This window comes from Polistes fuscatus, unplaced genomic scaffold (genome assembly GCF_010416935.1).
Source record: "Polistes fuscatus isolate 324 unplaced genomic scaffold, CU_Pfus_HIC Scaffold10, whole genome shotgun sequence".
Taxonomy (NCBI): domain Eukaryota; kingdom Metazoa; phylum Arthropoda; class Insecta; order Hymenoptera; family Vespidae; genus Polistes; species Polistes fuscatus.
In genome coordinates this window covers 7,023,494-7,050,035 of record NW_025112998.1, presented here as the reverse complement: position 1 = coordinate 7,050,035, position 26,542 = coordinate 7,023,494, and the positions used below count along the sequence as shown (strand labels likewise).

At 33.6% G+C, this 26,542-nt stretch overlaps 5 protein-coding genes across 6 annotated transcripts; 2 read left to right on the top strand and 3 right to left on the bottom strand.

The window, feature by feature from the left end:
• Positions 1-58: 58 nt before the first annotated feature.
• On the bottom strand, positions 59-2,278 carry LOC122525958 (putative serine protease K12H4.7). Its single transcript, XM_043648997.1, has 10 exons — positions 2,090-2,278; positions 1,827-2,008; positions 1,568-1,751; positions 1,445-1,493; positions 1,215-1,350; positions 1,083-1,149; positions 789-1,002; positions 557-689; positions 307-476; positions 59-242 (listed from the first exon to the last, which is right to left on the bottom strand). The coding sequence occupies exons 1-10, from the start codon at positions 2,276-2,278 to the stop codon at positions 118-120; spliced, it is 1,449 nt and encodes a 482-aa protein (XP_043504932.1). The 3' UTR covers positions 59-117.
• Positions 2,279-5,001: 2,723 nt separating this feature from the next.
• On the bottom strand, positions 5,002-7,804 carry LOC122525993 (U2 small nuclear ribonucleoprotein auxiliary factor 35 kDa subunit-related protein 1-like). The gene is made up of 4 exons (XM_043649050.1): positions 7,033-7,804; positions 6,655-6,956; positions 6,064-6,594; positions 5,002-5,969 (listed from the first exon to the last, which is right to left on the bottom strand). The coding sequence occupies exons 1-4, from the start codon at positions 7,282-7,284 to the stop codon at positions 5,132-5,134; spliced, it is 1,923 nt and encodes a 640-aa protein (XP_043504985.1). The 5' UTR covers positions 7,285-7,804; the 3' UTR covers positions 5,002-5,131.
• Positions 7,805-8,666: 862 nt separating this feature from the next.
• LOC122525957 (dnaJ homolog subfamily C member 22) lies at positions 8,667-10,368 on the top strand. Its single transcript, XM_043648996.1, has 5 exons — positions 8,667-8,942; positions 9,079-9,226; positions 9,407-9,771; positions 9,854-9,961; positions 10,118-10,368. The coding sequence occupies exons 1-5, from the start codon at positions 8,667-8,669 to the stop codon at positions 10,322-10,324; spliced, it is 1,104 nt and encodes a 367-aa protein (XP_043504931.1). The 3' UTR covers positions 10,325-10,368.
• On the bottom strand, positions 10,362-23,626 carry LOC122525992. 2 transcript variants are annotated; one of them, XM_043649048.1, is made up of 11 exons: positions 23,440-23,626; positions 21,651-21,759; positions 19,953-20,114; positions 18,105-18,477; positions 17,176-17,604; positions 16,594-16,784; positions 13,602-13,731; positions 12,207-12,347; positions 11,835-12,019; positions 11,286-11,512; positions 10,362-11,186 (listed from the first exon to the last, which is right to left on the bottom strand). In XM_043649048.1, the coding sequence occupies exons 2-11, from the start codon at positions 21,714-21,716 to the stop codon at positions 11,060-11,062; spliced, it is 2,031 nt and encodes a 676-aa protein (XP_043504983.1). In that variant the 5' UTR covers positions 21,717-21,759; positions 23,440-23,626; the 3' UTR covers positions 10,362-11,059. The 2 variants fall into 2 exon arrangements, with proteins under 2 accessions (XP_043504983.1, XP_043504984.1); XM_043649049.1 differs by lacking the exons at positions 19,953-20,114; positions 21,651-21,759; positions 23,440-23,626 and adding an exon at positions 18,890-19,410.
• A 1,544-nt stretch (positions 23,627-25,170) lies between these two features.
• LOC122525990 (COMM domain-containing protein 5-like) lies at positions 25,171-26,342 on the top strand. Its single transcript, XM_043649047.1, has 4 exons — positions 25,171-25,496; positions 25,570-25,762; positions 25,850-25,996; positions 26,097-26,342. Exons 1-4 carry the CDS (start codon positions 25,397-25,399, stop codon positions 26,278-26,280), a joined length of 624 nt encoding a protein of 207 aa, XP_043504982.1. The 5' UTR covers positions 25,171-25,396; the 3' UTR covers positions 26,281-26,342.
• Positions 26,343-26,542: the final 200 nt, after the last annotated feature.

Below are 26,542 nucleotides of genomic sequence, written 5' to 3'. Positions count from 1 at the left end.
CTTTGTAAATAAGTTTTTCATTTGGTAACAATTATAAATAAAATGTGTTGGTGTAAAAAGGACATTTGAAGTTTTTTCTTTTTTGTTTTTTTTTTGAAATGATGAAAAATCATTCAACTACCTATTAAATTGATACATCGTTATCCACTCTGTAACAATTCGACGTACGATTTGTCTTGCCTTAGTGAGGTCTGTCGGATCCGTAGGAAAATCTTCCAAAAAATCTTGACAATGAGATATACCTGTAAAAAAATAAAGCAATGAATTTATAATGTCTATGCTCAATACAAAGTTGTCTATAAATACCTTTCATAAGTATAGATGGTGTAGACTTGTTCAAGTCTTCTAAAACGGAAAGTGTATGCCAAGGATCCACATCGCCATTTGTAAAAATGACATTGCTTATGTCAGGTTTATAACCACCGTAAATTAAATTCGTTCGCATTACTCTCTTTTTTAAATAAGTACCATCGTAACTGCAAATTATATACATGGATATTGAATTATTGAATAATTATTATACGTTGTAAAAAATAATAAATAAAAATAATTTTACTAATTTCCGTATAAGTTAGTGCAAATATTCAAGAAATAATCCAAAGGGAGGAGAGATCCGAAAATCGAATTTTCGGAATTACTTGTCGAGTAATAACCATATTCCGTACACGTTTGGAAATACCAGGATCTTACTGAAATATGAAATTAATTAAATGATATCACAAAATAAAAAGTACATATATAGCCAAAATCTTATTTAGAATTCATCAAATATTTCGAATCGTACTTACATATACTATTTAAATTCCAGCTTACATTTTTATAATGTGATATGAAATGTTCGTAATTCGCATTCAAACATATACCGTCATAATCACTCATTAATCGAGCCAATCTTTGAAGCGGCGATCCCAAATGCGTGGCTGTCATATTGTCACAGCAAACACCAATACTCGATTTACTATCCGTCCGAACTTTGTTATATTGGACAATACCAGCGAATTTCTATTAAAAATAGTATTATTTTCGATGGTAATAATCGCTTTTGAAACGAGGTTCTATCTTTAATTATCACGATTTCTTACCTCTGTTAAAGTATTTATAAGATGACCAACGTCATGGGGAGATTTCACGTCCGGTACTTCGCATAAGCTACAATATTATAATTCTTAATTGTTTTTCTAATTTATTTGATTACGAATGGAATGTGTACGTACTTGAAAAATAATTTCAATTTCTCAGGACCACCTTTTGAATACAACAATTCCTTTACGGAATCAAAAGCAGCTTTAACATCGAGCGCACATTGTTCGTCGTACCTTCGAAGAGACCTTTCCACGATTTCGTAATATTCTATAAACGAAAAAAATTCATTAATCGATCTAACAATATATCACTTAATAAAAGATAAAACTTATTGGAGAAAGAAATCAATCGCGATGTTTACCATAAAAGTCAATTTTTGCGTAGACCGGAGCACTGCTAGCCACAGCACCCTGTCAAGATTTAACGAACAAATGTTAATTTTATATGAAACGCGTTAAAGTTGCAAATAAAGAAAAAATTGTACCTGAATAAGATGAGGATATTTTAATCTAGCCCATGTTGCCATATTACCAGCGTAGGATCCACCGAAAACAATCACTGTTGCGTTTTCATTACCAAGATCTGTCTTCACTTTTTCAATAAAATAAGCTACGTCAGCCAATGCTTGATCGACGTTCAAATATTGCAAATTTTCTTCACTGGTATCTCTAAAAGTCGTGATCAAAATATTTAAAAACTTGTTTTGTTACTTCAGTATTTGAACAAAAAAATCATCGTCGTACATTGTGGGTTTACTTTTTCCATAATATCGATGTTCGGTATAATACATTATGCCTTCATGAGCAACACTAATATCGTACATCAGTCCACTTGTTAAGAAATTAGGTTTTATTTCCCATTCTCCGCCTAGCATGATCAATATCGGTCCATTTTCTTGATAAAAGGCTTTATTTTCGTAATAACGCTGTGTTGATAGTATTACGTGTAATAGTATTGCATTTATAGAATTAAAATAATGTTACTCGACAATCAAAGAAATTCTTACCATTGACCAAATTTTATTATTGCGAGGATTAAAATGATCCAGTGGTTGATTTAACCATTTCTCCTGTACATTTTTAGCTTCTTTCTCCAATAATGTTGGCTCTTCTAAACCCTTGAAAGTAAACCCATGAAGGCCAAAACCATTGACCAGGGTGTTTGTACAAACGAACAGAATTATTAAGGAGTACATCTTCAAATGATATGTTCTCTTCTGAATTCTACAATTGCTTTACGTTCTGCTTCATTTATTTTTAATCGTGATTTGACGATAAGGTTCGATAGGATATCGGCTACAATTCACAAACATTAAAAATCGATAACAAATTAAAAAGTATTTCTATGTATGTCACCATTCGATAGACAAAAACTTAGATAACGTACACGATTATCACGATTTACTCGAGGAAATCGTGATTTCATAAATTTTTCCTTACGAAGATAACAAGATCGATCGATTAATCACGTGGATGAAGGATTGAATTTTGTATCGATAAAATAGACATTATTGACAAAGACAAATTGAGTTTTCGAATTCCTACATCGAATTGCTTTATAAGAGTTTATCTTTATTTAATATTGTATTCAATGTATAAGAACGTGTATTACATAGCAAAAAAAAAAAAATACAAAAAGAATAGTGCATGGAATTCACACGCGTTGAAGTAAAACTTCACTGACTTTAATTGTAAAATCGTATTGCCCGCAATCTCAATTGAAGATCTAAAAATTAAAGTATAGTTAAACCAAGTTGTAACGTACTTCTGTTTATTTATTATACTATAAATAAAAAATATATTAATCATTTTATAAAATTCAATGATTTAAACTACGGGATCAACAAATTCTAGAATCGTGCTACTATTTGTATATGCTTTAATTATTAATAAAAAAAATCTCTTCAAAAGATGTAAACACAAACTTGTAAACTATATGAAATATAAGATAAAATACAATCGCGTTGCATTCAATCTTTCAAAAAAATATATTTTATCGCGATAGGGTTATTTTTACAAAACTATATAAATTGTGTTATCATCTATAGGAGAGAATAGATATAGCATAATTGTAAAACTAAACAAAAAATACGATACTTATAAATAATTATTAAAACAATTAATTAGAATGATTGAACGTGTTTCGAATTTTTTATGTGAATTTAATATTGTAATAAATAAAATGTAAACGATAATCTCTCTCTCTCTCGAAACGTGTAATTAAATAATTATTTTAATAAATCATTGCATTTATATATAAGAAATAATTAATTATATATAAAATATATAATAATTATATATAAGAAATAATTTATGAAACGAGAAATAAACATTTTCTAATACATCGAACGTCAGCAATTCTCAATTTTTTATTCAAGTCATTTGACGTTTTAACGCATTAAATAAATATCACAGCGTGTATCACCGGTGGTACACGTGTCACGAAACGTCGCAAAGAAAAGAAAGCAAAAAATATTTAGATTATTTTATAATAAATAGTTACACATATTTTACTATTGATTCGTATGATTTCAATGGGAATGATTTCAATTTTCAATAGTTTCATTCGTCTCCTTTTTAGACGAATTTGTTCAATTTTGGCATTTACATGCTTTTTCCATGTTAGTTTAGAATCTAAATGTAGTTCCAAATACTTGGACCGTCGTTACTTGCAAAATTTCTGTATTAAATAGTTGTAGTTTTAGTTACGTAAAAATAAATTCTTACACAGAGAGCGAACACTTTATGACTTGTCTCTCCATTGTTCAAAATCAAAATAATATGTGGCGAATGTATGAATGACCTCTCCCCACCCAATCACTTTAGCCGATCGTACGAGAATGTTTTTCTACGTGTACTTAAAAAAGGACGAATTTCCTGAAATTCGCCGAGAAATATAATTACTGATGTTTATCTCGTTTAACTTTGATCTTTTCCTTCTCCTACCTCTTTCTCTTTATATAATAAATCATATTGATCATTAAAATATAAATTAAATAATAAAGAAAAAAGAAAATGAATTTATTGAAGGTTAATTTTTTACTAATGTACGTTTCGTATTTCTAAAGATAGGTTTTTATTTATTTCTTAATATACGGATAACTAATAAATGTAATATATTAAGTATTTGTATGTGTGTATGTTTATATCGATTATTCGATTAATATTATAATATTAAAAAATAATTGTTAAATGTATCTCAAATTTTGGATAAGACTAACTATAATACATATAATATACATATTAAAATATCATTAAGACATCATACTATTCCTAATTGTAAGAATCTAGAATACATCGAACATATAAATTTTTTCAATTTGTGCCTGTATTATAAAAAATATAAATTATATTTTACTTGAGATATGTTTAGAAAAATACGCTAGAACAAATAATTCTTAAAATAATGATTTATTAAGAATATTTAATGTACATTCGCGATATTCCATGAAAATTATTTCAGAAATAGAGATCTATTATAAAAAAAAGTATATAATAAATTTTGATGCTTAGTTAGGTTTTATTTTCTGTTCATTTTATTCTCTTATTTTCTATCATTGCGCTGGTAAAACAATTCTTATCATAATTGTTAAAAATTGTTTATGCCCGAGCGCCACCGTCTTGTATCTCCCCTGCCATCTTCAGCAAGTCTTTTCAGATTGATACTACCCCCGTCTCTCCTTAACCGTTTGAATCCCAAGCAGCGCGATCGCGCTGTTCAGATTTTATGTCGAGAAAACCCAGCACACTTCGAGCATTGTGGACAACTGACGGTGCGTTACGTATTGTCGACATAAATTAAACAAGCGCTATCGCGCTGCTTGGGTATTTCGTACATATATAAGGAAAGCGCGATCGCGCCGTTTGGGATTCTTCGACAGTGTTTTTTCAATACCGTCTGGGACTCAAACGGTTAATCACTCAAATAACACACGCTCCTTTAAAAATCTTCACTTTTTGTCTCGCTTGAAAATTTTCAGTACTCCCCCAAAAGAAGTTTCACTTAAATATATTACATCTTATTAAATATTATTACGCATTAAATATTATCACCGTTTATTATCTTCTTCATTATCAGAATCGGTTGTCGTCCAACCGTCAGGAACTCGTTTATCGATAGTCCTACGCAATTCACTACTATCGCTCGAAGAATCAGAGTCACTCGACTTTTCAACTTTTATTTTATCCAAATTTGTGTTATCCCACTTTGATGTACATTTCTTTTTCTGTTGTTTAACATTACTCTCTTTATTTTCTGATTTAAGCCTATCGATCTTGTTCTCTGTCTCAGACTCGGTTTCGGTTTCGGTTTCGGTTTCGGTCTCAGTCTCGGTCTCAGTCTCGGTCTCAGTCTCGGTCTCGGTCTCGGTTTCGGTCTCGATCTCGGTCTTGATCTCGATTTTTATGTTCGAGAGATTATAATCATCGCATTCTTTCGATCTTCTCGACTTATATTTATCAACTTCTTTACCTTTTTCTCTAGAATATGTTGTCGAATATTTACTACTCTTTGGAGAAGTCTTTCTTGTTCTTTCGCAGCTTCGATCGTTATTATCGTGCTTTCTTTCAGAAGATCTCTTTTTGTACTTATGATAATGTTCACTTTCGCGTTTCTTCTCATAGTATCTTCGAGATCTGATTGAACTTGAATGATGATTTCGTCTCTCCGTCGACGTTTTTCTATACTCCCTAGAACTTCTGGAACTTCGATCTTGTTTATCGCGTCTAGAAGAACGATGACCGTTTCTTTCGTTCGAGTGTCTATGCTGTTTTTCGCTATTCCTCGAACGTTTGTTCGGCGTTTCAATCTCGGGTGATTCCGACCACCTCCAATTTTTACTTTCATTGGTTTCTTCGCATATGTACTCTTCCCATGTAGATTTGTTCCTGTAAAGGTATGCAACCCAATAGAAACGAATGAAATATTAGGTCTAGATATAAAAATTAATATTCAATAAAAAAAAACACGAGATAAATTTACCTTTGTTCGCTCCTTTTGCTGTTACTTTCCGAAGTAGCTGCTTTTGAATAACGCGGTGGACTTTTGATGTCGTATTCGCCGTAAGGATTTCGAAAAGTGTGCAGAAAATTGCAAGCTCTACCTTTAGGACATTTTATCATTCCACAGACTGCACTTCTCCAAGACTTAAAATTGGCAAATTCGCAGTTCAATTGTCTGCCGGCGTACCAACGACCCTTCAGTTTTCTCTGAGCTCTAGCAGCTTCTCGTTCGGTGTAATATTCAACGTACAAATTACCGCGCAAATGAATCTCGGTATTGCAACATAATCTGAGCGTTTTAATTCTTCCGTAAGATTCTAATTCCGGTACAACGTCGTAATAAAACTCACGAAAGTGTTGTCTGGTCTCGGAACTCTCGAATTCCAATCCAATGTCCGTATCATATTCCGTAGAATTTTTTTCCAGAGAGAAATGCGAATAAAAATTAGGTATTAAAAGGACTTTGCTTAGGCAAACTCGACGATGATTTCTGGAACACGTATCTCCATATCTGCAAAATATAAATTTATTTATCATTCATTCTTTAGATTTTCTTAGTTATACGATTTACCTGCAAGCGCCCGTTTTAGAAAAGAAAGGACAAAGTTCTTTGCCCGGTTGACTGTCGATAATTTCTCGTAGAATCTCTGGCGTTTTTATTCCTTCATCTATATAATCATCAATTTGCTGATGCAATAATTCTCTTCGCTTTATCTCCTCTTCTCGTTTAAGTTTTTCTTCTTCTTCTTTCTTACGTATAATTGCTTGCTTAGCCTCAAACTCTTTTCGAATTTGTTCTTCTTGTTCCAGCTGCTGTTGTCTAGCTTTTGCTTTACGTTCCTGAATAATAAGCCATTCCTTTTGTGCTTTTACCTGAAAATTATATTAATGTAGTAAATAATGAATGATTTGTTTTTCAACGTAAAATAACGATAACAATCTAGATTACCTCCTCCTCGAGCCATAATTTTTCTCTTTCCTCGTGTTCTCGTTTTTCGGACTCTTCTTTTTCTTTTTTGCATCGTTCCTCTTCTTTACACCAATTCAAATAATCCGCGCTATTCTCCAGTGCTGCCCTCAAGCGTAATTCGTCTGCTTCACGTTCCTTCGCAGCCTTTTGACGCAACCGCCTGCGTCGTTCTCTCTTTGCGATACGTCTCCATTCTTTGTGACTACACGATACTGATGAACGAACCTCCATCAGTAAGCATCTTACTGTTTTAGCACTAAACTTCGCTTCGTTTCTCAACGTGTTCTCATATTTTAAAATGAAAGAAACCGCGTGCAACCAAAGCAGGTCTTTTTACGGCACGTCTTCGACGCTATCTTGCTTACGAACTATACTAAAAATGAGCGTTTACTTTGTGGATATTTAGCCTTTAAGACTAAACTTTTCCCTTTTCTCTCTGTATTCCTTTTTCTCCGCTCCCCTCTTTCTATCTCTATCTTTTCTGTAAAAATATAAAACGAACGAAAGGCACAAAACTGATGTATTTCTTATATATTTTATTGAAACAGAATCGTTAAATTCTTAGCAAATTGGTGCACGAAGTACTCCATCTGATGATTAAATTTACTACTAATTGTAAATAATACGAGATACATCGGTAAAACAGAACATTGCAAATAAATATCGTATTTGTTGCTAGATGGCAGGATAATCGATTTTTCAAAAATATAAATCCATCTTTATCTTCGAAATTATAACTACGTTGCTTGAAATAATAAAAATATATATTATGCATATTTAACGATATTTTTACTAACATAACAATAGTAATAATATGATCAAAATTCAGGAGATTATAAATATATATATATATATATATGTTTCTTTATCTTTTTTTTTATTAATAAGATAAACTAGGGATTATTGCAATTCAAACTTCTCTCCTAATTTTTAAATAAACATTGCTAGTTTTTAAGAAACTTATTTCATATTATTTCAAAAATGATAAACTAATGTAAACAAATGAAATGAACTGTACACGTTTACCAATACGATTAAACGATATTACAAACTCATTATTAAGATTAATTAATGAAATCCTTACACTCTACATCCTTACAAGTATTTTTTAAAGTTAAAATTAATAAGGAAAAAGAATTATCCTCTTGTTGATACGGTCCTGAAAGAAGTGCCGTTATACCTGCTGGTGCGTTGAACCACGTACGTGTCATAGGATAGTACGAAGGGGAAGACGTTTCGTAGTTGTTCGAAGCGGTATATTGGTGCGTTTGCGTTCTTCGAATCCTTTACAAATAAGGCAATAATACGAGTTCTTGCATGAGTGAAAATACGTAAATAGTGTAAAAATTTCATTAAAAAGCGTAATATAGATAAGGATATATGTATTATAGATCAAAGAAATTCAAAAGAAAGTGTACAACAACGTTCCATAAAATTTTTTAACGACGAGGAAACGATTCCACTATTCGATATAGATAAAGCGTAAATAAAAATGAAGATAACGCGAGGATAACATTTTTACTAGATTAGTTAACAATTTTTAAATATAACTGTGTGCGAAAATAAACTGGCACGCGTAGTAAAAAGAAAAAGAAAAAAAAACATAGACGAAGATGATGGACAACTCGAAGACTCAGGATAAAAAAATTCCAGGACGGAAGTCGAAGTTTTGGGCATACGTTCTTTGGCTTTTCGGTGGTTTCATCGGAGCTCATCATATTTATTTAGGCAGAGACGCTCATGCCTTCTTATACATAAGTACTTTCGGTGGTTACCTAGGACTTGGATGGTTGTGGGACATTTTTAAAATTCCATCCTACGTGGTCGATGCCAACGATGATCCAAAATTTATCGAAGAATTTAAACGCAAAGTTAAAACTAACCGCAAGGTAATGTGATAATTAGACGTTGCTGAATCAGCAACAAATTCGCTACGGATAATGCATGTCGGATAGCACGTAGTTAATATGTATGACGAATGGAAAACCTAAAATAAAATATAAATTGTAATATTTTCTCTTGCAGCCGTCGTTTTCAACCGTACGATTCACTGCTGCAAATGCAGTTGGTTATTTCTGGGCTGAAATTTTTTGCAGTGCTATACCGGAGGACGAAATAAATGGAATTAATTTTCGGCATTTGATAATTCTGACACCAATAATAATCGCTCTAGGTATTGCGTTTTTTCACGATACCGTTTTCCAATGCTTTTTATCCTGCAATGTTCCTATCCTTTATTTAGGCACATTTATCAAGTATACGCTATAAAATATTTTGTAATTCATTCCAAATTAGACTAAATATTTTTTTTTTGTTTTCGTTAATTAAATTGGTAGTATTTATTATTTAACAGGAGTCTGGACAGTTGGAAACATCGGCAGAGAAGAGGGTACCATATGGGCAGCGCTTATTGCAGCTTATCTCGTTTATCCAACTCTGTACTACATTGGCGATGATACTACTTGGGTATTTCTCATGGTGGTGGCATCGAGTTTAGCGTTCGATACCTTCAGCAAACGATGGCGTTTAAAACCAAAAAAGAAGCGAGGATGGATCAGAAGAATGTTCGCTCTATCCTTAGCTATTATCTTGTATTTTTCATTCATAGGTAGTTATTTGTACTTCAATGCTATTATCACCGACAGCGAAGGCGAAGAAATCAAATTGTCCGATGCGATTCGGCACTTCCTTACTTCACCTATTTGGCTCGACCTTAAGGTTTGTTCATTTGACAATCTTTCGTTGTACTCGTGAGACGATATAACGTGAATAATATTTCTTTCACATTTGGTACTTGTAGGCGAGTTTAAAAGCAACCTGGAATCAAGCGGTTCATCAAGGATTTTGGGCAACGTGGGCTCAAATCGTGGACCTATCTGATCCACGAGGGGAAATAAACGCTTATAAAGTATGCTTTTATCTATTATATCATCTCAACATATCCTCATTTAAAACTTTCAAATAATCTTCTTTGAAAAAGCAATGTTATTTTAATATAAGTCGCTCTATATAATATTCTTGATACTATGAAAAAAACACGAATCATTATTATTTCTCATCGTAGGTCCTTGATCTATCCCCATCAGCTTCGCAAAATGAAATTACGGCAAAGTGGAGAACACTTTCGAGGGATAATCATCCGGATAAAGTCAAGGGAACGCGAGAAGAGAGGCGAAAAGCTCAAGAAAAGTTTATGGAAATACAGCAAGCCTATGAAATACTATCCAAAGCTAAAAATCGAAGGCAACGCCGAAATCGAAGATCGGAATGAACGATTTTCGGGTGAAGTATCTTGGAGAACAAGCTGCTTCCAATGTCAAACGAGACGTTTATTTAAACAATCGTGTGATAATCGTAATAGTCCATACAAAAGTTTCATACCACATGTACTTAAATGAAGTTTAACATCATTCATTAAGAGTAAACACTCGTTTCGGGCAAATCGCCAAGCGGCTTTCTTCGACGTCGTTGCTCTCAGGATAAATATTTAAACGTTTAAGGACAACGTGACTCCTCGATTATCGCACTTACGATAATCGACCTAATTCCAGCATCCAGTTTATCATCCGGAAAAAAAAAATATTTTTCATCGAGTGCCCTTGACCGCATCGAAGCAATCAGTTAAGAACATTGATGATCTAAAAATATAAACCTTAGACCGGCTCGAAAAATGTTTCTAAACTTTGACCACGGCATTGTGGCGTTTCACGTATAACAATAAACACTATTTCAAACGTAGATCGTAAAACGTGGATACACTTTTGGAATCCTCGTAGAGTTTGAAGGACTTTCCTTTTTGATCTTTGACTTTCCACCATAAATTCTCTCGTGGACGATACAACTGTGATTTTTGAGGTAAAAAAAGCTATCATACCTACGAGCTACTCGACTCGAAAATGTCGTCGCGCTTTTAAAAAAAATAAGGTAATACGACGTAAGCACAAAATTGTGCGATTTTCTCTTTCCATTCATTGTCAGTGGAATTTCTCCATTGATTATCAATAAATTACTTGCTTTTCTTTTTCGTTCTCGGCGGTTTCACAATAGCACTTTCAATCCTTTCTGCGAAACTGGCCCCCCCACACTTTTCGCCATTTTTATCGATGAAATCTTGCGGCGAAACTAGGGTGATCCTAAAAGAAAGAAAGAAAGAAATTCAAAAATAAAATAAACATAGGTCGAAAGATTAAAAGTAAATGTTTCGTTTCGATCGAAGTAACCGATTCTCGCACCTTAACTGAGGTACACTGAGAGGTCTTAAAAGACTTTTGACGACTGGAGGCACTTGACCGTTTTTTGGCAACGCAGGACTACTCGCGCAGAGAGCTGCACTCGTCAATTGCGAGACCAAGGAAAAGGAACTTCGATCGGGACCCGAACTCGTTCGAAATACTTTTCTAATCCTGGATTTCAAGCCTGTCGAAGAGGTTGGTAACGGTGTTATTGGGATAGGCGTTACCTGTGATACAAATTGAAATTTCACTTTAATAAGGATGAGTGCTGAAAAATAATACAAATTTAGATATTTTCACTATTAATGACTTAACCAGAAAAATACCTACATTTTTATTGTTAATTGTATTTAATTATTTATTTAATATAGGTATTTTTATTATATTAATAATAATAATGCAGGCATTTTCATTAGTAATAAAAATGTAAATATTTTTACTATTACATTGTTACATATAAAAATCTATTTTCATAATGATCAATTTAATAATATACTATATATTGATTTATTTGAGAGAATTTGTATTTTATTCGAAGACCCAACGTACCTTTCCCTGAAGAACCTTTGCTGCCAATTCTGGTTCACTTCCCCAACGACACGACGTTGTTCTCTCCAACAAACGATGTCTCGCAAATCTTTCGATTACTTCGGCACAAACGTACCTCCCACAAAATCTTGCCCATTGTTCGGCTCTTAATCCTCTTCCATGATCCCGCAACGTGGGGTTTGCTCCTACGATATTGAGAATAAGAAAAAATAATCAACAGATGTTATGACATACATCTAATTATACTTTTCAATAAAATCTATTCAAATTATAATAATTAATTGTTATTTTCTATCCGAAGATTAATGTTTGTTAGTTTAACGGCATATATCATTTTGATTAGAAAGAAAATAAAAGCTATGAATCATCAACCTGCAAAGAGCAATATTTTAGCGCATTTCGTTCGTCCTTGAAGGGCTGCCTTCATAAGAGGCGTGAATCCCAATGTGTTTCTTGCATCGACCTCGATGTCGGGACACCTTTGAAGAAGAACGTTCAGGCACTCGGTTTGACCTACGATATGAATAAGCAAATCAAATAAAAACCTACTTTAGTTTGCATGCAATTAATCGCCGGAATATAGAAACAATTTCTGAAACTGATTGCTTAATTATTTGTAGTATAAACGAAATGCTCTAAATTAGTGGGCAAATATAAACGAATATTCAAAAAAACAAATTACTGTTTTGTGTTAAAAAAATGTCTTAAATGCCAGAACGTGTAGTATAAATTAATGAATAAGTATATAGATATTTATATGTGTAGGTGATGGTAAATTCGATAAACAGGCACAAACGAAGGAAGAAGATTTTTCAGTGCACGTCATCCCGTACCACGCGAGTATCGAGTACTCCAAAGCCAGTTATTTTCGGTAACGTTGGTTAGCATTGCCTACACACATACGAGACTTTGGCGTTAGCCTCGAGTCGCGTTCCAAACATTTTCTAATCGACATTTCGCCGACTGTTTACAAAATTTCAAAAGGTACGAGCTACGCAAGGAGGCTGTTGAAGTTTAACAGATTCTACCGTTAAAACTTTCCTCCGAATTTACGAACGATCTGGAAACTTAACGAGTTCTTACGAACTCAATGAATTTTCCCAAACAATCAGCAAGGAATTATCGATGTACGTGTTTAGAATGGATGATGTTAACAATAGTTAATCTGTTGAACTTTAAAAAACAAATAAGCAAATCATCACGGTCTCTTGTTTGGACAATGTCATTTACAAATTATTATTCTGAATCATAATCTAAAACAGCGTTTCTCAATCTACAAACCGTGGCTAAAGTTTTGCTGGGACGTGCATGTGATACTACCTGCCAACTTACGCCATAAAACGAACAAAATGATTCATTTCTAAGAGATTCCCAGAAAGTTCTCGTTAAATGTTTTTGCGAAGAATATCGCGGTAAAAAAAGAAAACGAAAAAAAAGTCGTATTTTTGAAATAATATACAGCGAGTACGGGGTCTACCAGGTTCTTCAAAATTGTATATTATAAACATTTGAGCTGCGGTATCATTACAACAAACAAATGTATTGAATCGTTCGACAAATAGATTTCAAAATGCTGATCTAGAATTTGCATCTTTGTTTTTTTATAATTCAACTATATATATATTACTATGAAAAATGTAATTCATTTTACGAATCACTTTTTTAGTCGTTGCAATGGAAAGATCCATGACCAAGACAAGAACTTGTAGCAGATGATTGAAGATGCGAATGATAAAAAGAATGTACTGTTCGTTGTAATCTGCTTACCAGCTTGAGCCGCAAAATGAAGTGGCGTGTTGCCTTCGTTGTCGGGAAGGTTAACATCGGCACCCTCGAAGGACAGTGCTAGCTCCAACATCGTCGCAGCACCGTTTCCAGCCATATAGCTTATAGCCGTCTACACACATAAGCATGTAATCACGACGTTAGTTGATTTTCTTAACGGACAAATTGGTATGCTAGTAAAGAAGTATTGTGACGCCAGAAAACTCAACGCCTTTGAATGTGACGTCAACGTTGTAAAACGTGGGCGATATTAAGATTTTCAACGAGATATCACAATCATTTCGATATTATTATAATAATTACCTTTACAAATTAATCAGAAACATCTTTGTTTTGTTCGGATTTTGAAAAAAAAAAACATAAGAAATGAACGAATAAACGTGAAATAAACTTAAGAATTAACTACAACGGTTACCCATCGTTTTGTTCTATTTAAAGTTACAACGACGCAATTTGAAATGTTAAAATAGCAAATGTTCGAAGAAAAGGCCTCAAATTCGCAGCAGGTTAATCGGAAAAAATGAAATCTTGCGAAAGACGTGTTTCATTCTGCAACAACGTTGATCTCGACAAGACGCATAATGGACTATCCGTCGAGGATCAATTTATTAAGTGACCACTGACGTTCGTACGATCGTCCCAACGTTATTACTTTACTTGCGTCACTATGCGCCACATGGAAATACACTTTGGGAGGTGCTAAAGCACGAAACGACGATTTACTGGGTGTGGATTTGTTCCATCGTTTTGAGAAACGTTTGCACCGATCTTATCGAATTTTTTATGCGCCTAACGATTGATTTTCTTTTCGTAACATTTTTAATGGCTGATAAGAACAAATATAAATAATTAAAAAACAAAATCGAGATAAATATTTTACAGCCAAGTGTAATATTACATGAAAAAGTTTTATCTTCATTTCGAATGTAATAATATCGAAATAAAATTTCACATTAATCGTGTTAAAACAAATATATATGTTTCATTAATAATCTCTAATTAAATGGAGATGTTTTGATTATAAATTTAGTATTTATAATATGTTGTTTTACATGGCGTTGTGTAAAAAAGAACGGAAGTTCGTCGTCATGCAAGATCGACAAGAGAATATCGATCCTGACAAGACGTTGATCGTGATCCATGATAATATTCAATGTAAATCACCAATGCACAGCACGTCATCGGAAGACATAACGAGAACAAGAAAGAGAGAGAAAGAAAGAACGAGGGAGAAGGATCTTTCCAATCGGCAGTGCCCGTAATTAGAATAGCCAAGCACGCAAGTCTCTCTTTCTTTCTCTCTCTCTCTCTCTCTCGCTAGTTCTTTCTAATCGTACAACTCTCTTCAGCAGCTAAATATATTCCTCTTACGTACTTTCATTTAAACAACACGTCGTTTCATACGTTTCATCGGTAAACAGAAAACATTCGTTAATATTATTTTCAACGATTTGCATAAGTATATTTTTCTCAAAATTATTCTAATTTCTCTTCCTCTTTTCTTTTGTTCTCATTTTTTTCGTTCATATTAATTTAAAAATAGATTATCTTGATATCTCTAAAGATATTTTTCCAACAACTTTAAAATCCATCTCGACGTTGTCATCGATATTATTGAAAAAGAAGACTAATTGTAAGAAGAAGAAGAAGAAGAAGACGACCATGCGCATACTCGATATGGTCAAAGCCGAACGAGAGAGTTATTTGATTTTAATCTTTCTACGTTATTACCGCATACGGAATGCGGCCAGAAACATTCCGCATGGATAATTCATTACCGTTTTCCTGCTGAAGAAAATATGCCGAAGGATATGTGTATGTATATAATTGTATCATACATCTCATTGGATGATTTTACTTTCGAAATATATATTCTGTTGCTCTCATTGATCTTTTAAAAATTTAATTGCAAGAATAAGAGAAATAAATCACACACAAGAGAGAGAGAGAGAGAGAGGAAGTAAAAACATTGATATCATTCGCAACATATCAAAATAATGATTAAAAAGCAAAATTGTTTTTGCGTTAGAATAAATGTATCACTTGGTTTCAAAAAGCAGTCGATCTCATATTCAACTTTGCTATTCAAAAGATATTCCTTTTTCTACATTTGTCCTGTGGAAAATCAATAAGCGCCCGCGCGCACGCTACTAATGTATATGGTAAGCTATAAATACAAATTGTCATTCCACGCGATCGAGTTTCTGTAACCAACAGAGAAGTTGTTCCTTTGAATTCCCTTTCGCTGAAGACATCCTTCAAAATGGCATAGATAGCGGTATATCTAGCGAGTTACGTGCCTATACAGTGAACCGAGTTACGTTATACTTTGATCGATCCCACGTGAATATCATCGAACCTTTTCGCAGATATTATTATTTGTTTTTCTATTTTTCGGCCCGTATTTGCTCACTGCCATTCGGATTATATAGATTTTATTTACAAATTTCTTTTCCCCTCCCTATCCATATCATCGAAATTGAAATGGAACATTTTCCACAATAGAATAGACATTAACGTGGGTGTCGATACAATTCATATAGGTAACCTCGTAAAATGATTTCGAATGAAATCGGCTTGAAATAATAATCAAACGAAGAGCAGCTCGTATTCTCAAACGGCGAAGAAAAACAAAGAAATCGTGCTTATCGTAACAAGATCGGAATCGTAAACGGAATAATGAATTTATCTATCTCGAAGTATATCTTGTGACGTAAGGAGTAAAAAAGACGAGACAACTGTTCAGAGATTTGAAATGAAATCTCTTGAAATGAACGTCAGAGTTTCGTCGCGGAGTTCATCATCTATTTACATACACCTGTTTGCCAATTAATTCATTATACCTACGATCATATTTTACAGTGAAAAATAACAGTAAAAATAAACGATGGAAAAATTACCATCGCTATCATTATTTCCAAATAATTTTAATTATTTGTTATATCAAAGTAATAAAATAATTCAATGAACTCACCCTGCCACTACTGTCAGTCATATTAACATCGACATCGCACAAATCAGACTTGCGAGCACGCATCACGACTTCTTTCAAAATCGTGTCGTCGGCTTCCATAGCGGCCCTCAAGAGGGCTTTGGGGCCCTCCGAGGGGATTTCCCACGAAGGTGGCACTTTTACTTTGAAATTGTCTTCGCGAGTGGCACGATCTGTCGTTTTATAGAATCAATTTTAGAAAATAAAGGATGAGTATCGCCGATTAATAAAATTTAACAATAAAATGGAATTGATTAACGTATTTTCTGCCACACGAATTTTTTACGTCATAAATTATTTCTCTTATTGTTAATCGACTATAAATGTCTAATTATCTTTGTAGAAACTCTAACACAGTTAGACAAAAAATTAATATTCTAAATAATAATTTAAATGTAAATTTTGTCATTAAAATAAATACAACTTATTTGCATTGAATACAGCCGACTTATGGTATAATTAATATGTAAATTATCATAGTAGGGAAAAAAAAAAGTTGAAAAATCTAACAATATTCTTTGTGCCAAATAATATAACGAAAGCACGAAATTGACGCGTGTTTACCTTGAAGCACGCCCTTGTGGTAGACCTTGACCTCGTGAACAGTTGGCTTACGATAGGGTGCTCGCTTCTCCTCGAAGCTGGTGTCCGAACTGAAGGACACCGATTTCTTCACGTTGACCCCTACGTTCTTTTTCCAGCTAGTTGACAAAATTTGAGAACCACTCGATTTTCCTAACACTGGCCTAAGCTCGTTCTCGCTGTTTGTATTTGAAAAATATCCTTTCAAAGTAGAATATCTACTCGATCTGTATCCATTCAATCTCAAAGATTCTGGAAACCAGGATGAATCTTCGACAACGTTATCCCTCTTCTCAGCTGATCGAAGGCCCGCTTGAGTTAAACTTGCCAAAAAAGCTGACGATCTTTTCAGTATACCCTCTTCGTGTTTTCTTTCGTCTCTCGCAAGAGATTTATCTTTTCGTCGTAAACCTTGACAAAAGTATAAAACAGATAATTCAAAATCATTTTTATGTAACTATAAAAACTGTCACGAGAATCTCGATTCTTCAATATTATTTTTTCCGACCTTCAGAAATACGATACATAAAAAATCCGATACGAATCAAAATCGTGACTCAATGTAACACAAGGTATTCATGCCGTATCAATGACGCGTGATGCAACACGTACAATGTTAAAAAAAATGGCCGTAAGACATTAATTATAAGTCTCAAAATCATAAATTTAATCTCCTAACGTTGGAATATGAATAACGTTGGAATATGAATAACGTTGGAAAATCGATTAATTAATCAAATCTTCTTGCAATATTACATTTAATCTTGTCTTTATTACTTTAGATGAAATCCAGTTAACTAAGACACAAAGTCAAATTGACAGTTTGCCAAACGAAAATGATAAACTTATGAGAAGACGTGTAACAATAAAAATAAAACGTGATAAATATGAAAAATGAGAGGAGCCAATACCTTCGTCAAGAATCGCTGGGACTGAGGCAGACTTAGCCAAAAGTCGTGAACTACCGTTGTAAGTTCGAGTTAACCTTGTGCTCGAGATTTGAGTCCTTTCGATATCCTTGGAGGAATTTTTCCCTGTTAAATCTCTAGCGAAGAAGACGGATGTACGAGGACTTGATTCCTTCGCATAGATCTTACTCGAATTGAGGAAAGACGCTCGTTTCTTCGTAACGTCCTTTGACGTAGCATCGACGGTGTAGTTATTTCGAGAGAGCTCGCCTCTGGAGGCAACGATGCTGTAATTGTTGACGACGCTGCTCGTTGCCCTATGCGTCTTCTCGTTCTTTTGATAATTCTTCTGTTCTCCGTAAACCCGTCGAACTTTCTATTACAAACAAATAACACAATGAAATTCATTAATTAAATAGGTATATATATTTTCAATACGAGAATCGTTCATAATTATATTACGGATTATAATATTTCTTTATTTATATTTATATTATTGTATTATCATTATTATATTTATATCATCTTTATCTTTCAATATTTTTTCTGGTTATGCATTATGTAACGATGGATAATCCCCGTAAATGTTTGAATAAACGAAATAAACGAAATAATCCACATTTATAATCGTACGTATATATTATTTGAATATATTTCAATGATTCGAAATGTTCATATATTTTAACAATACAAACTTCTATAAGTTCACTTCGATAAAAGCCAACGAACAAAAAAAAAATGGTGGTTTGTTAGAAAGTTAGTAGGTCCATCGTACCCAACAAAATTACCATGCAAAAGGGTCGCGATAAAAAGAACGCAGCGTTAGTTGATCGATGCAGGTATGCGTGCAGCGATTTCAACGACCTATTTTTTTCTCTTATGGCGTCGATAGACCTCGCGTTAGTTTAGGAAACTTCATTTCCTGTCGAAGAATATTCTTTCATTTTTCCCCCACTTAATATCAAACGTTACAAACATTTATCATTAATCGTTAAACGTTTAATTAACTTTATTTACTTGTATTCAAACACGTTGCAACGATCACCGATACATTGTATCATTAGGCGTAGCACTGCACATTCAAAATTGACGCGGTCTTTATTTTTGTCCTTACGAAAATATCACCTTCGAGGGTTTTTTCTTGAACGAAAAAAAAAAATGAAAACGAAAGAAGCACCGGTTTTTCGTTGGATTGCTATCGGTACTCCTTAGAATCGTCTCGCAAGAAGTATACACGAGTTCTAGCGGCTCTCTTTAAACACGCTATTTATATGTCGGTTAAGCTCTCGCGCCTCGGTCGGTGCCTCGTGTGCGCATAAAATGTACGCACGACTGATTAGCATATGTACGCATCTATCTATGTATTATATGTATATACAGTAAGATGCATTAATGGGACCTGGTGGGGGAAGCCCCTCCAGTTTGCCCAACTTCTTTTTCCCTGTCTTCTGTTATTCCTCCGTTTTTATCGTATAAATCGAAATATCATTGTGTAGGTGTAAAGTTCGTCTGTATATAACGTCGATCAACGGTAAAAAAAAAAAAAAAACATGGAAAATAGTTTTTTCCTACTCGAAGAATCATTTCTTTACTGTACTCACCAATTCAAAATACTTTGTCCAATCAGGAAAAGATTTTTCTTCCTAGAGTTATTGTATATATACTGGCACACACGTGTATATTTTTAAATATAACACGAATTTTGAGTTCATTAATCCGAATGAATTTTATCGATCGCTTCAGTTAAGAAAGATAAACAACAAATTTCAAAAGGGTAACTTTTCTTTGATTGGTGCACCCTATGAAGGTAAAGTAAAGAGAGAGAGAGAGGAAGGAACAACACGAGCTTACTTGTCGCGTGGTCGATCGAAGAGTGTCGACTGCGTTGTCGCTGGACTCGCCAATCATGTTGCTCGCTATACTGCTCCCGGTCATAGTTTCATTGGTTGTCACGAGTTTCACCCTACGATAACCCGCCATTATTGACACAGGATCATCGAATTCGAACGGTTCCTGAAAACCAATTCAAAATCAATCAACGAAATTAAAGAAAAACATTAGGGGGTTAGTGAACGCAAATTTGAATTATAGTCTACGAACGTTAATGTAACTTTACGATACGATATAAATATCGTTCAAATAATTTATAAACAAAGTTGTTTTGAACAGAGATCACCTTTACTTTAGCGTTTTTACGTGATAGTCGTGCCAACGACCGAACGAGTTTCGTACTAGGAAGAGAAAGAAAGAAAGAAAAAGTAAGAGACAGAATAAAGCTACTCTAGGTAAGGTATATTCCTACGAGTGCACGTAAATTCGTATTTTCGTCCCTCCGCGTGTGCTATTTCGGCGATGTTACATCGACCGATGAGCCTTGTCGCCGATCTTTTTGGCCCTTGGCCAACTTTTCAATTTTCCTAGCATACAGCATAGCATCTAGTCATACTCTCTACGAATTTAACGTCATCGGATGGCTCAGATTGACTAACAATGTTCGAAATCACGAAAGTTCCGATAATCCTCTACTAATCGAATTTTGAAGAAGTCTCCCCAGACATTTAATATCGGGATCAATATTTGGTCGATACCTACTTAGTGAATAACGACGCACGTTTTCTTGATTCCTCAATTGGAAAGGGAATGCAATACACGGTCCGGAAACCACGACCGATTAACTTCAACTTCGTACATATTTCTGACATTGATAGACGTAAATGTATGTGGAACTTTTCGCGATTCATGCCGTTAGTTTATTTCGTCCTTGAAAAGTTTTTCTCCGTTTCAACAAATATATTATATTCCTCGCACGCTTTCATCTTTCACCTTTTATTTTTTTTTTTTATTTTTTACTTCTCGAAACAAATCTATTGTGTACAAATTTATATTCCCCGACAATTTATTTCAGTTGGAATAAAAAAGTTGAAACGAACGTTTGATATTTTCTTATGCCGAAGAAAGAAAAGAAACGTATCGGGGTAGAATTTAACTTAATTATATTTTTGTAAATAAAAAAAGCCTATATTTAGAGTTATTTCAAATGGATTTTGATTGTTCTCGAACGAAATGAACCGTTCGACAAAGGATACGACAAAGTTAGCATACGATATCGAGCTCGCTTCTAATTTAGGGTAGAAATTTTTCAATTTAATTTGCACGCTCGACCAAAGTGGTATATCGAGCTTCAATAAAATTCATAAGACACCTCGAAGCGTGGAGGTTAACGTTGTTAATAACAAGCATGCGAGATCAACCTGAATCATAATGATCTTTAATTCACCGTCACGTGCAAATACCATCGGCACGTGTCATTGACATTCGACGCGACTAAAATTTAGACGAATCTTTTCGTCAACTATTCGAGATAGCTTACTATACTATTTACTCTTACGATAAAAAACAAAAATAAACTTGTTTGTTGAATCTCTGCATCTTTAAATGAACTGTTTACATTTGTTTGTCTTTACGTTGCATAATACAAATGTATTTGTTCATTAGATCGTATCGTATAGGCATTATTTTCTGTAAATTGTATGACGTACATATACTTACAAGTATAACAAGTAGATAAATTAGCATTGAAGTAGGGAACAGGATGTTCACAAATTTCAACACCATGTCCGTGTTCGAAAAGGAATTCTTCTCTTCTTTTCAAAAATCACTGCAAAAGAATAATTAGAAATGAAAAATTCCGAATTTTACGTTCACGTTTAACCATTACCTCGATGATACTTTCTTTTTTGTCCATTTTGCGTACAATTATTTTGAAATAAAACTTCATTTCCTTATAAATATAAAAATGTATAAATATAAGGAAAACAAATTTTCGATAGACCTGCTGTGACACAAGTTCTATTCGCAAACGATAGCATCAACAAAAACTATTATAACTTTCCTATAAAAAGAAAATGGATTTCATTATATCACTGTTCAACTTTGTTCCATTTTCTAGCAATTCCATGATTCAAATTATACAAGCTCATCTAAATAAAGTCAAACGTATCTCAATAAAGAGCAGCCTTTCGCAGCCGACTACGACCAATGAAAAGTTTAATGCGACCTTTTGCAGCGTGTCAACTAATTTCGTACATAGATGCACTCTCGGAAAGAGAGAGAGCTGCATAGGTCTGGGTCATGGTCCGAATGCGTTCGTTCTGGCGCGTCTGCTATCCCGCTCTTCCAAAAGCTCCGCACATTCTAAATCTGTTTAAATTTCATATAATTAGAAAACTAAAGATAAGATCATTTAAAACGATGCTTTTTCCAATATTCATTTCGATCGATCATACGTGAACTATTAAAAAGTATACCGAAAAATACGTAATCCGACATGACATCGATATGTTCGATCATGCGAACCGTATATTGTTTATAACAACGACAAAAGATTAAGTATGCTCGAACGGATCGAAAGAGGAAGAAAGAAACGATCTTTGTTTTGGGTTTGATTGGATACTGATTGTCTACTGACGTTTAAATTGCACTCGCATCATCGTCTAAGGGTTGTAGGTACCTAACATATGTAGATACATGCATCTGTATTTATCGCGCAGTCGCGAATCTGGGCCAGGTGTTACTCTCCGATACACACCGGCACGCTCATAGAAAATTGCCTTTTGTTACGTGCTAAACGTTTGCGAGTAACTCAATAAATTTACTACGTCTTCGAACTGGCACCTCGCGTTACGAGTTTATTAGATGGCTATTTATTAACCTTCACCTATTTCGGTCGAGCCTAAAAAAAAATAAAAAACAAATTTCTTTAGGATCTATCCTCTCATAGGTATATATATTCTTTCTTTTTTTTCTCTTATCAATTGTTAATCGAAAGTACGCGAACTGTAATTTATTCGAACATGATCGACACGTATTATTTTTGTCAAAGAAAGACGATTAAAATTCAATTGATCGTAAGAGGAACATGATAGTATACAGGATATAAATCGTGCAATTTATATTTTTAAAATGTTGGTAAATTTTCGAAATCTCTCTTGTCTCGCGCAATATTCGTAGATGGCTCCACGAGCTAATTACCCTACACTTTTTTACAAAACACTATATATATATTAAGTCTATCGAAAATTGGCTGTTCGTTCTATTTTAAACATTTGATTAATTCGGAAATAATTGTTCTGCAAATGGATGAGAGCTTTTCGACAGAGCTAATATTTTAATTTATAATACGATACACTTTTTCAATAAAATGTATATTTATTGTTAATCCTAAGATGTTGCTACGTTTCATTTGGAATAAAAATAACAAATAAAATAATCTATCTGAGAGAGATTATTTTTACCGCGAATGATAAACGTAAGATAAAGAAAGGAAAAAGTTACTTACTCTTTGACAAAGCGAGCTTCACCGAAAAAGAAGATATGCCGGTTTGGGAGATCTTGGAAAGAAGTCAGTCACAGCGTTAGAGATGAAATCCTTAGCTGGTGGTGTCCAATGGGTCAACCGGTGCGTCTTATTGTTAGGCAATCAATCGAAATCACGATCGCGCAACGTTCCTGCCTCGCTAAGAGAATCGATCGTCTGCGCAGGACAATTAGGCTTTTCGTACATTGTTTTTCTCGCCGTTCTGAAAGATGTCCGGATAGTTACTCCGAGCTTCTCGGAAAGAGAAAAAGACAGAAAGAGAGAGAGAGAGAGAGAAAGAGAGGGAAAGGGAGAGGGAGAGGGAGAAAAAGAGAGAGAAAGAGAGATACATGTCGCGTATTTGTAAGACTAGCCATCCCAGAAACGCCTATGCTATTTCTGTTGACGGTAAGTTGGATCAAGCTCGATTAATAAGCAGTAGCTGTGATCTGAAGAGGACGAGGCAAGATGCGCCGCATCGATCGATACGGATCACGAGCATGGATCTAAAAAAAAAAATATATGTATATCGAGTCGATCTTGTAGACCTTGTTGATGATATTCCGTAGCTGCGTTATGTCATTCCTCTTCTTCTTCCCACAACCCCTCCGGAAATAAATCTGAAAAGGACGTTGCAGTGCCTCATCGTTACGTCGTTTCTTCTTCGTTCCTTTCCGCGGGGTATCACCTCGAAATAATCTAAAAATTAAACGAATTTATTTTCTATACTTTTTTTTCCTACCAAGAAATATATCCGTTGTATTTGAATGCGAGTATGTATTACTGGCTGGAGTAATCGATAAAGCAAAGGTGTTATTTCGAGATGACATGCGAGGATAGCGTATGTGCTTTTTTTTTTCCCCTCTCTGTTTTCGATGGGAATCATAAAAATTTAGCGGGTCAGCGGACTCCTAACGTCTACAATTGACGAAGCCAACTGTGCCTAGGTCGTTTATTTTTGTCAGATATTCGAGTAACCGAACGATTCCTCGCCTATGGCTAAAAACCTCGACGAATCGACGAACGTTCCCTAAATATTAGCCTTCTAATCCTCCAATCGGAACAAAGTGGATAAGAGAAAGAAAGGGACCGATCATCTTCGAATAAAATGACGTCAATTTGAATGTTACGCGCCTCGATTATCATAGGGCTCGGATTGAACTTCAGCTGCGTTAGAAAAAAAACAATTTTCAATTCTTCAATATTTCCCGTTTATTTACGTACGTTCGACTGACGTAAAAAAAAAAAAAAAATCAAGGCAACGATTCGATTCGAAAAGCCAGACGGAAATGAAGTTTACATTATCGTAAGATCGTTATTTTCTTTTATCCGTCTTCACACTTTTTTTTATCTTTTTTACGTCCTTCGATATCAGTTTTCAATTTCTCTGCTAACTCGTTAAAGTCTGCACTCGTTAAATGTGAAAAAATATACGATATGTTATAATATTGATTATTGTATACCTTTGAACAACACGATTAGATTCTTATAGAAATATAATTAAAAAATGATGTCGTTATAACTTTATCCACTTATTATCAAAATTTTCTTCATTCTGATCGTTCGTAAGATCGGAAGTAGATCCAAACTGACATCGTTTTGAAAAACACTTTAATCGACATCTGTCGGCATAAATATGGAAACAATTTGGTCTGATCATTGATTAAACGCGAAGATAGACTAAAAATAACGTCATTGATGATTACTTGAGTAGACAAATATCATATGATCTGAGAATTATTACTGTCAAATAAAAAAACAAAGTATAAATAAATTGTAAACTTTATATATATGGTGAAAAACATATTATAGCATATAAAACCAGAGAAATGATATAAACTTTATATAAAAACAAAATCGTTTTAACGTTATTAATTAAAAATGATATAATCAATGTTTACAACTAATTCATAATAAACAATTTGATTTCTTCTCTAAAATGGCAACCTTATATCAAACTCAACTTTTAACAGCTTTAGGAAATAAAACGAAACATCTGGCAGAACTGAAAAAAACATTTGTTCGGCCTTTGATACAAAGTAAGATTATTAATATTGATTTATCTGTAATATTAATATTGCAACTAATATATACTTATTTGTTTGATTGAAGTCGCCGTCAAAGCTATAGAACAAGAACATATAGAAGGAGGTATTCTAGAGAGAATCAGTCAAAAATATAATATACCTTTGGAAGATGTAGATGAATATTTTTCAGCTGTTTTTATTATTTTAAAAACATATCTTAAATATGTATCGTGTTCTGTCAAACCAACAGAATTTAAGCAAACTTTAGAAGAATTAAAGTAAATATACATATGTTTCCTACGTAAACATTATTGGTAATATGTATTATTTTTATTAATTACCACTTTAACATTGTATTTATTTAGACTTCCTTCGGATTGCATTGAGGATTTATATACCGTTGTATCCGGTCAAAAAAAAGCGGACTTACTCACAGGTTTAATGAAAAAAACCAAGTTTTTTCCACGTTTGATATCATGCAAATGGCGTATAGACGTTGTTATTTCATCAAAGTATGTTGAGAGAGAGAAATATTTTAATTATTAATTTTATTTCTGATCTATCGTTTATCTATACCGTTTGACTAACATACTTTGTATCTTTTGTTTACAGTGTTTTAAGTAGAGTGCTAGAACCATGTATTATATTGGAATGTATATTTGATACCGGAGAAACTCATTCATTTGAACTCTCTTTAGCACAATTTCATCGCTTTAGACATGCGGTAGCAAGTATTCTTGTAGAAATACAATCATTGGAACAACGCAATGCTTTAAAAAATATACAGCACAGCTGACAACTATATTGACAGCAACAAATGTTATTATAAACTGTTCATAATAAAATAACATATTAAAATAATTATATATAAACAACAAATATAATCATACTAGAAATATATTGTTATAACATTAGTTTTCATTTTGTAATGTCGCAATAAAAATTATGTAATATTTGTTTTTTTGCATTTGTCATTAAAATAAAAAAAAAAAACAATTTTTCTAATTGTTATTAAAAATAAATAAAAATTGAAAAGGCTTATATGATGAGACAAAGGT

Excerpts from the sequence above, each read along its gene's own strand:
- LOC122525958 (XM_043648997.1), bottom strand. The coding sequence starts at position 2,278 with ATGTACTCCTTAATAATTCTGTTCGTTTGTACAAACACCCTGGTCAAT. Across the intron at positions 1,351-1,444 it reads CGCAAAAATTGACTTTTATG|AATATTACGAAATCGTGGAA; the intron begins GTAAACATCGCG and ends TTTCGTTTATAG. Across the intron at positions 243-306 it reads ACCATCTATACTTATGAAAG|GTATATCTCATTGTCAAGAT; the intron begins GTATTTATAGAC and ends ATTTTTTTACAG.
- LOC122525993 (XM_043649050.1), bottom strand. The coding sequence starts at position 7,284 with ATGGAGGTTCGTTCATCAGTATCGTGTAGTCACAAAGAATGGAGACGT. Across the intron at positions 6,957-7,032 it reads AATTATGGCTCGAGGAGGAG|GTAAAAGCACAAAAGGAATG; the intron begins GTAATCTAGATT and ends TATAATTTTCAG. Across the intron at positions 6,595-6,654 it reads TCTAAAACGGGCGCTTGCAG|ATATGGAGATACGTGTTCCA; the intron begins GTAAATCGTATA and ends TATATTTTGCAG.
- LOC122525957 (XM_043648996.1), top strand. The coding sequence starts at position 8,667 with ATGATGGACAACTCGAAGACTCAGGATAAAAAAATTCCAGGACGGAAG. Across the intron at positions 8,943-9,078 it reads AAGTTAAAACTAACCGCAAG|CCGTCGTTTTCAACCGTACG; the intron begins GTAATGTGATAA and ends TTTCTCTTGCAG. Across the intron at positions 9,227-9,406 it reads ACCAATAATAATCGCTCTAG|GAGTCTGGACAGTTGGAAAC; the intron begins GTATTGCGTTTT and ends ATTATTTAACAG.
- LOC122525992 (XM_043649048.1), bottom strand. The coding sequence starts at position 21,716 with ATGGTGTTGAAATTTGTGAACATCCTGTTCCCTACTTCAATGCTAATT. Across the intron at positions 18,478-19,952 it reads TTCGATCGACCACGCGACAA|AAAGTTCGACGGGTTTACGG; the intron begins GTAAGCTCGTGT and ends TGTTTGTAATAG. Across the intron at positions 11,187-11,285 it reads CTCAGTGTACCTCAGTTAAG|GATCACCCTAGTTTCGCCGC; the intron begins GTGCGAGAATCG and ends TCTTTCTTTTAG.
- LOC122525990 (XM_043649047.1), top strand. The coding sequence starts at position 25,397 with ATGGCAACCTTATATCAAACTCAACTTTTAACAGCTTTAGGAAATAAA. Across the intron at positions 25,497-25,569 it reads TGTTCGGCCTTTGATACAAA|TCGCCGTCAAAGCTATAGAA; the intron begins GTAAGATTATTA and ends GTTTGATTGAAG. Across the intron at positions 25,763-25,849 it reads CAAACTTTAGAAGAATTAAA|ACTTCCTTCGGATTGCATTG; the intron begins GTAAATATACAT and ends GTATTTATTTAG.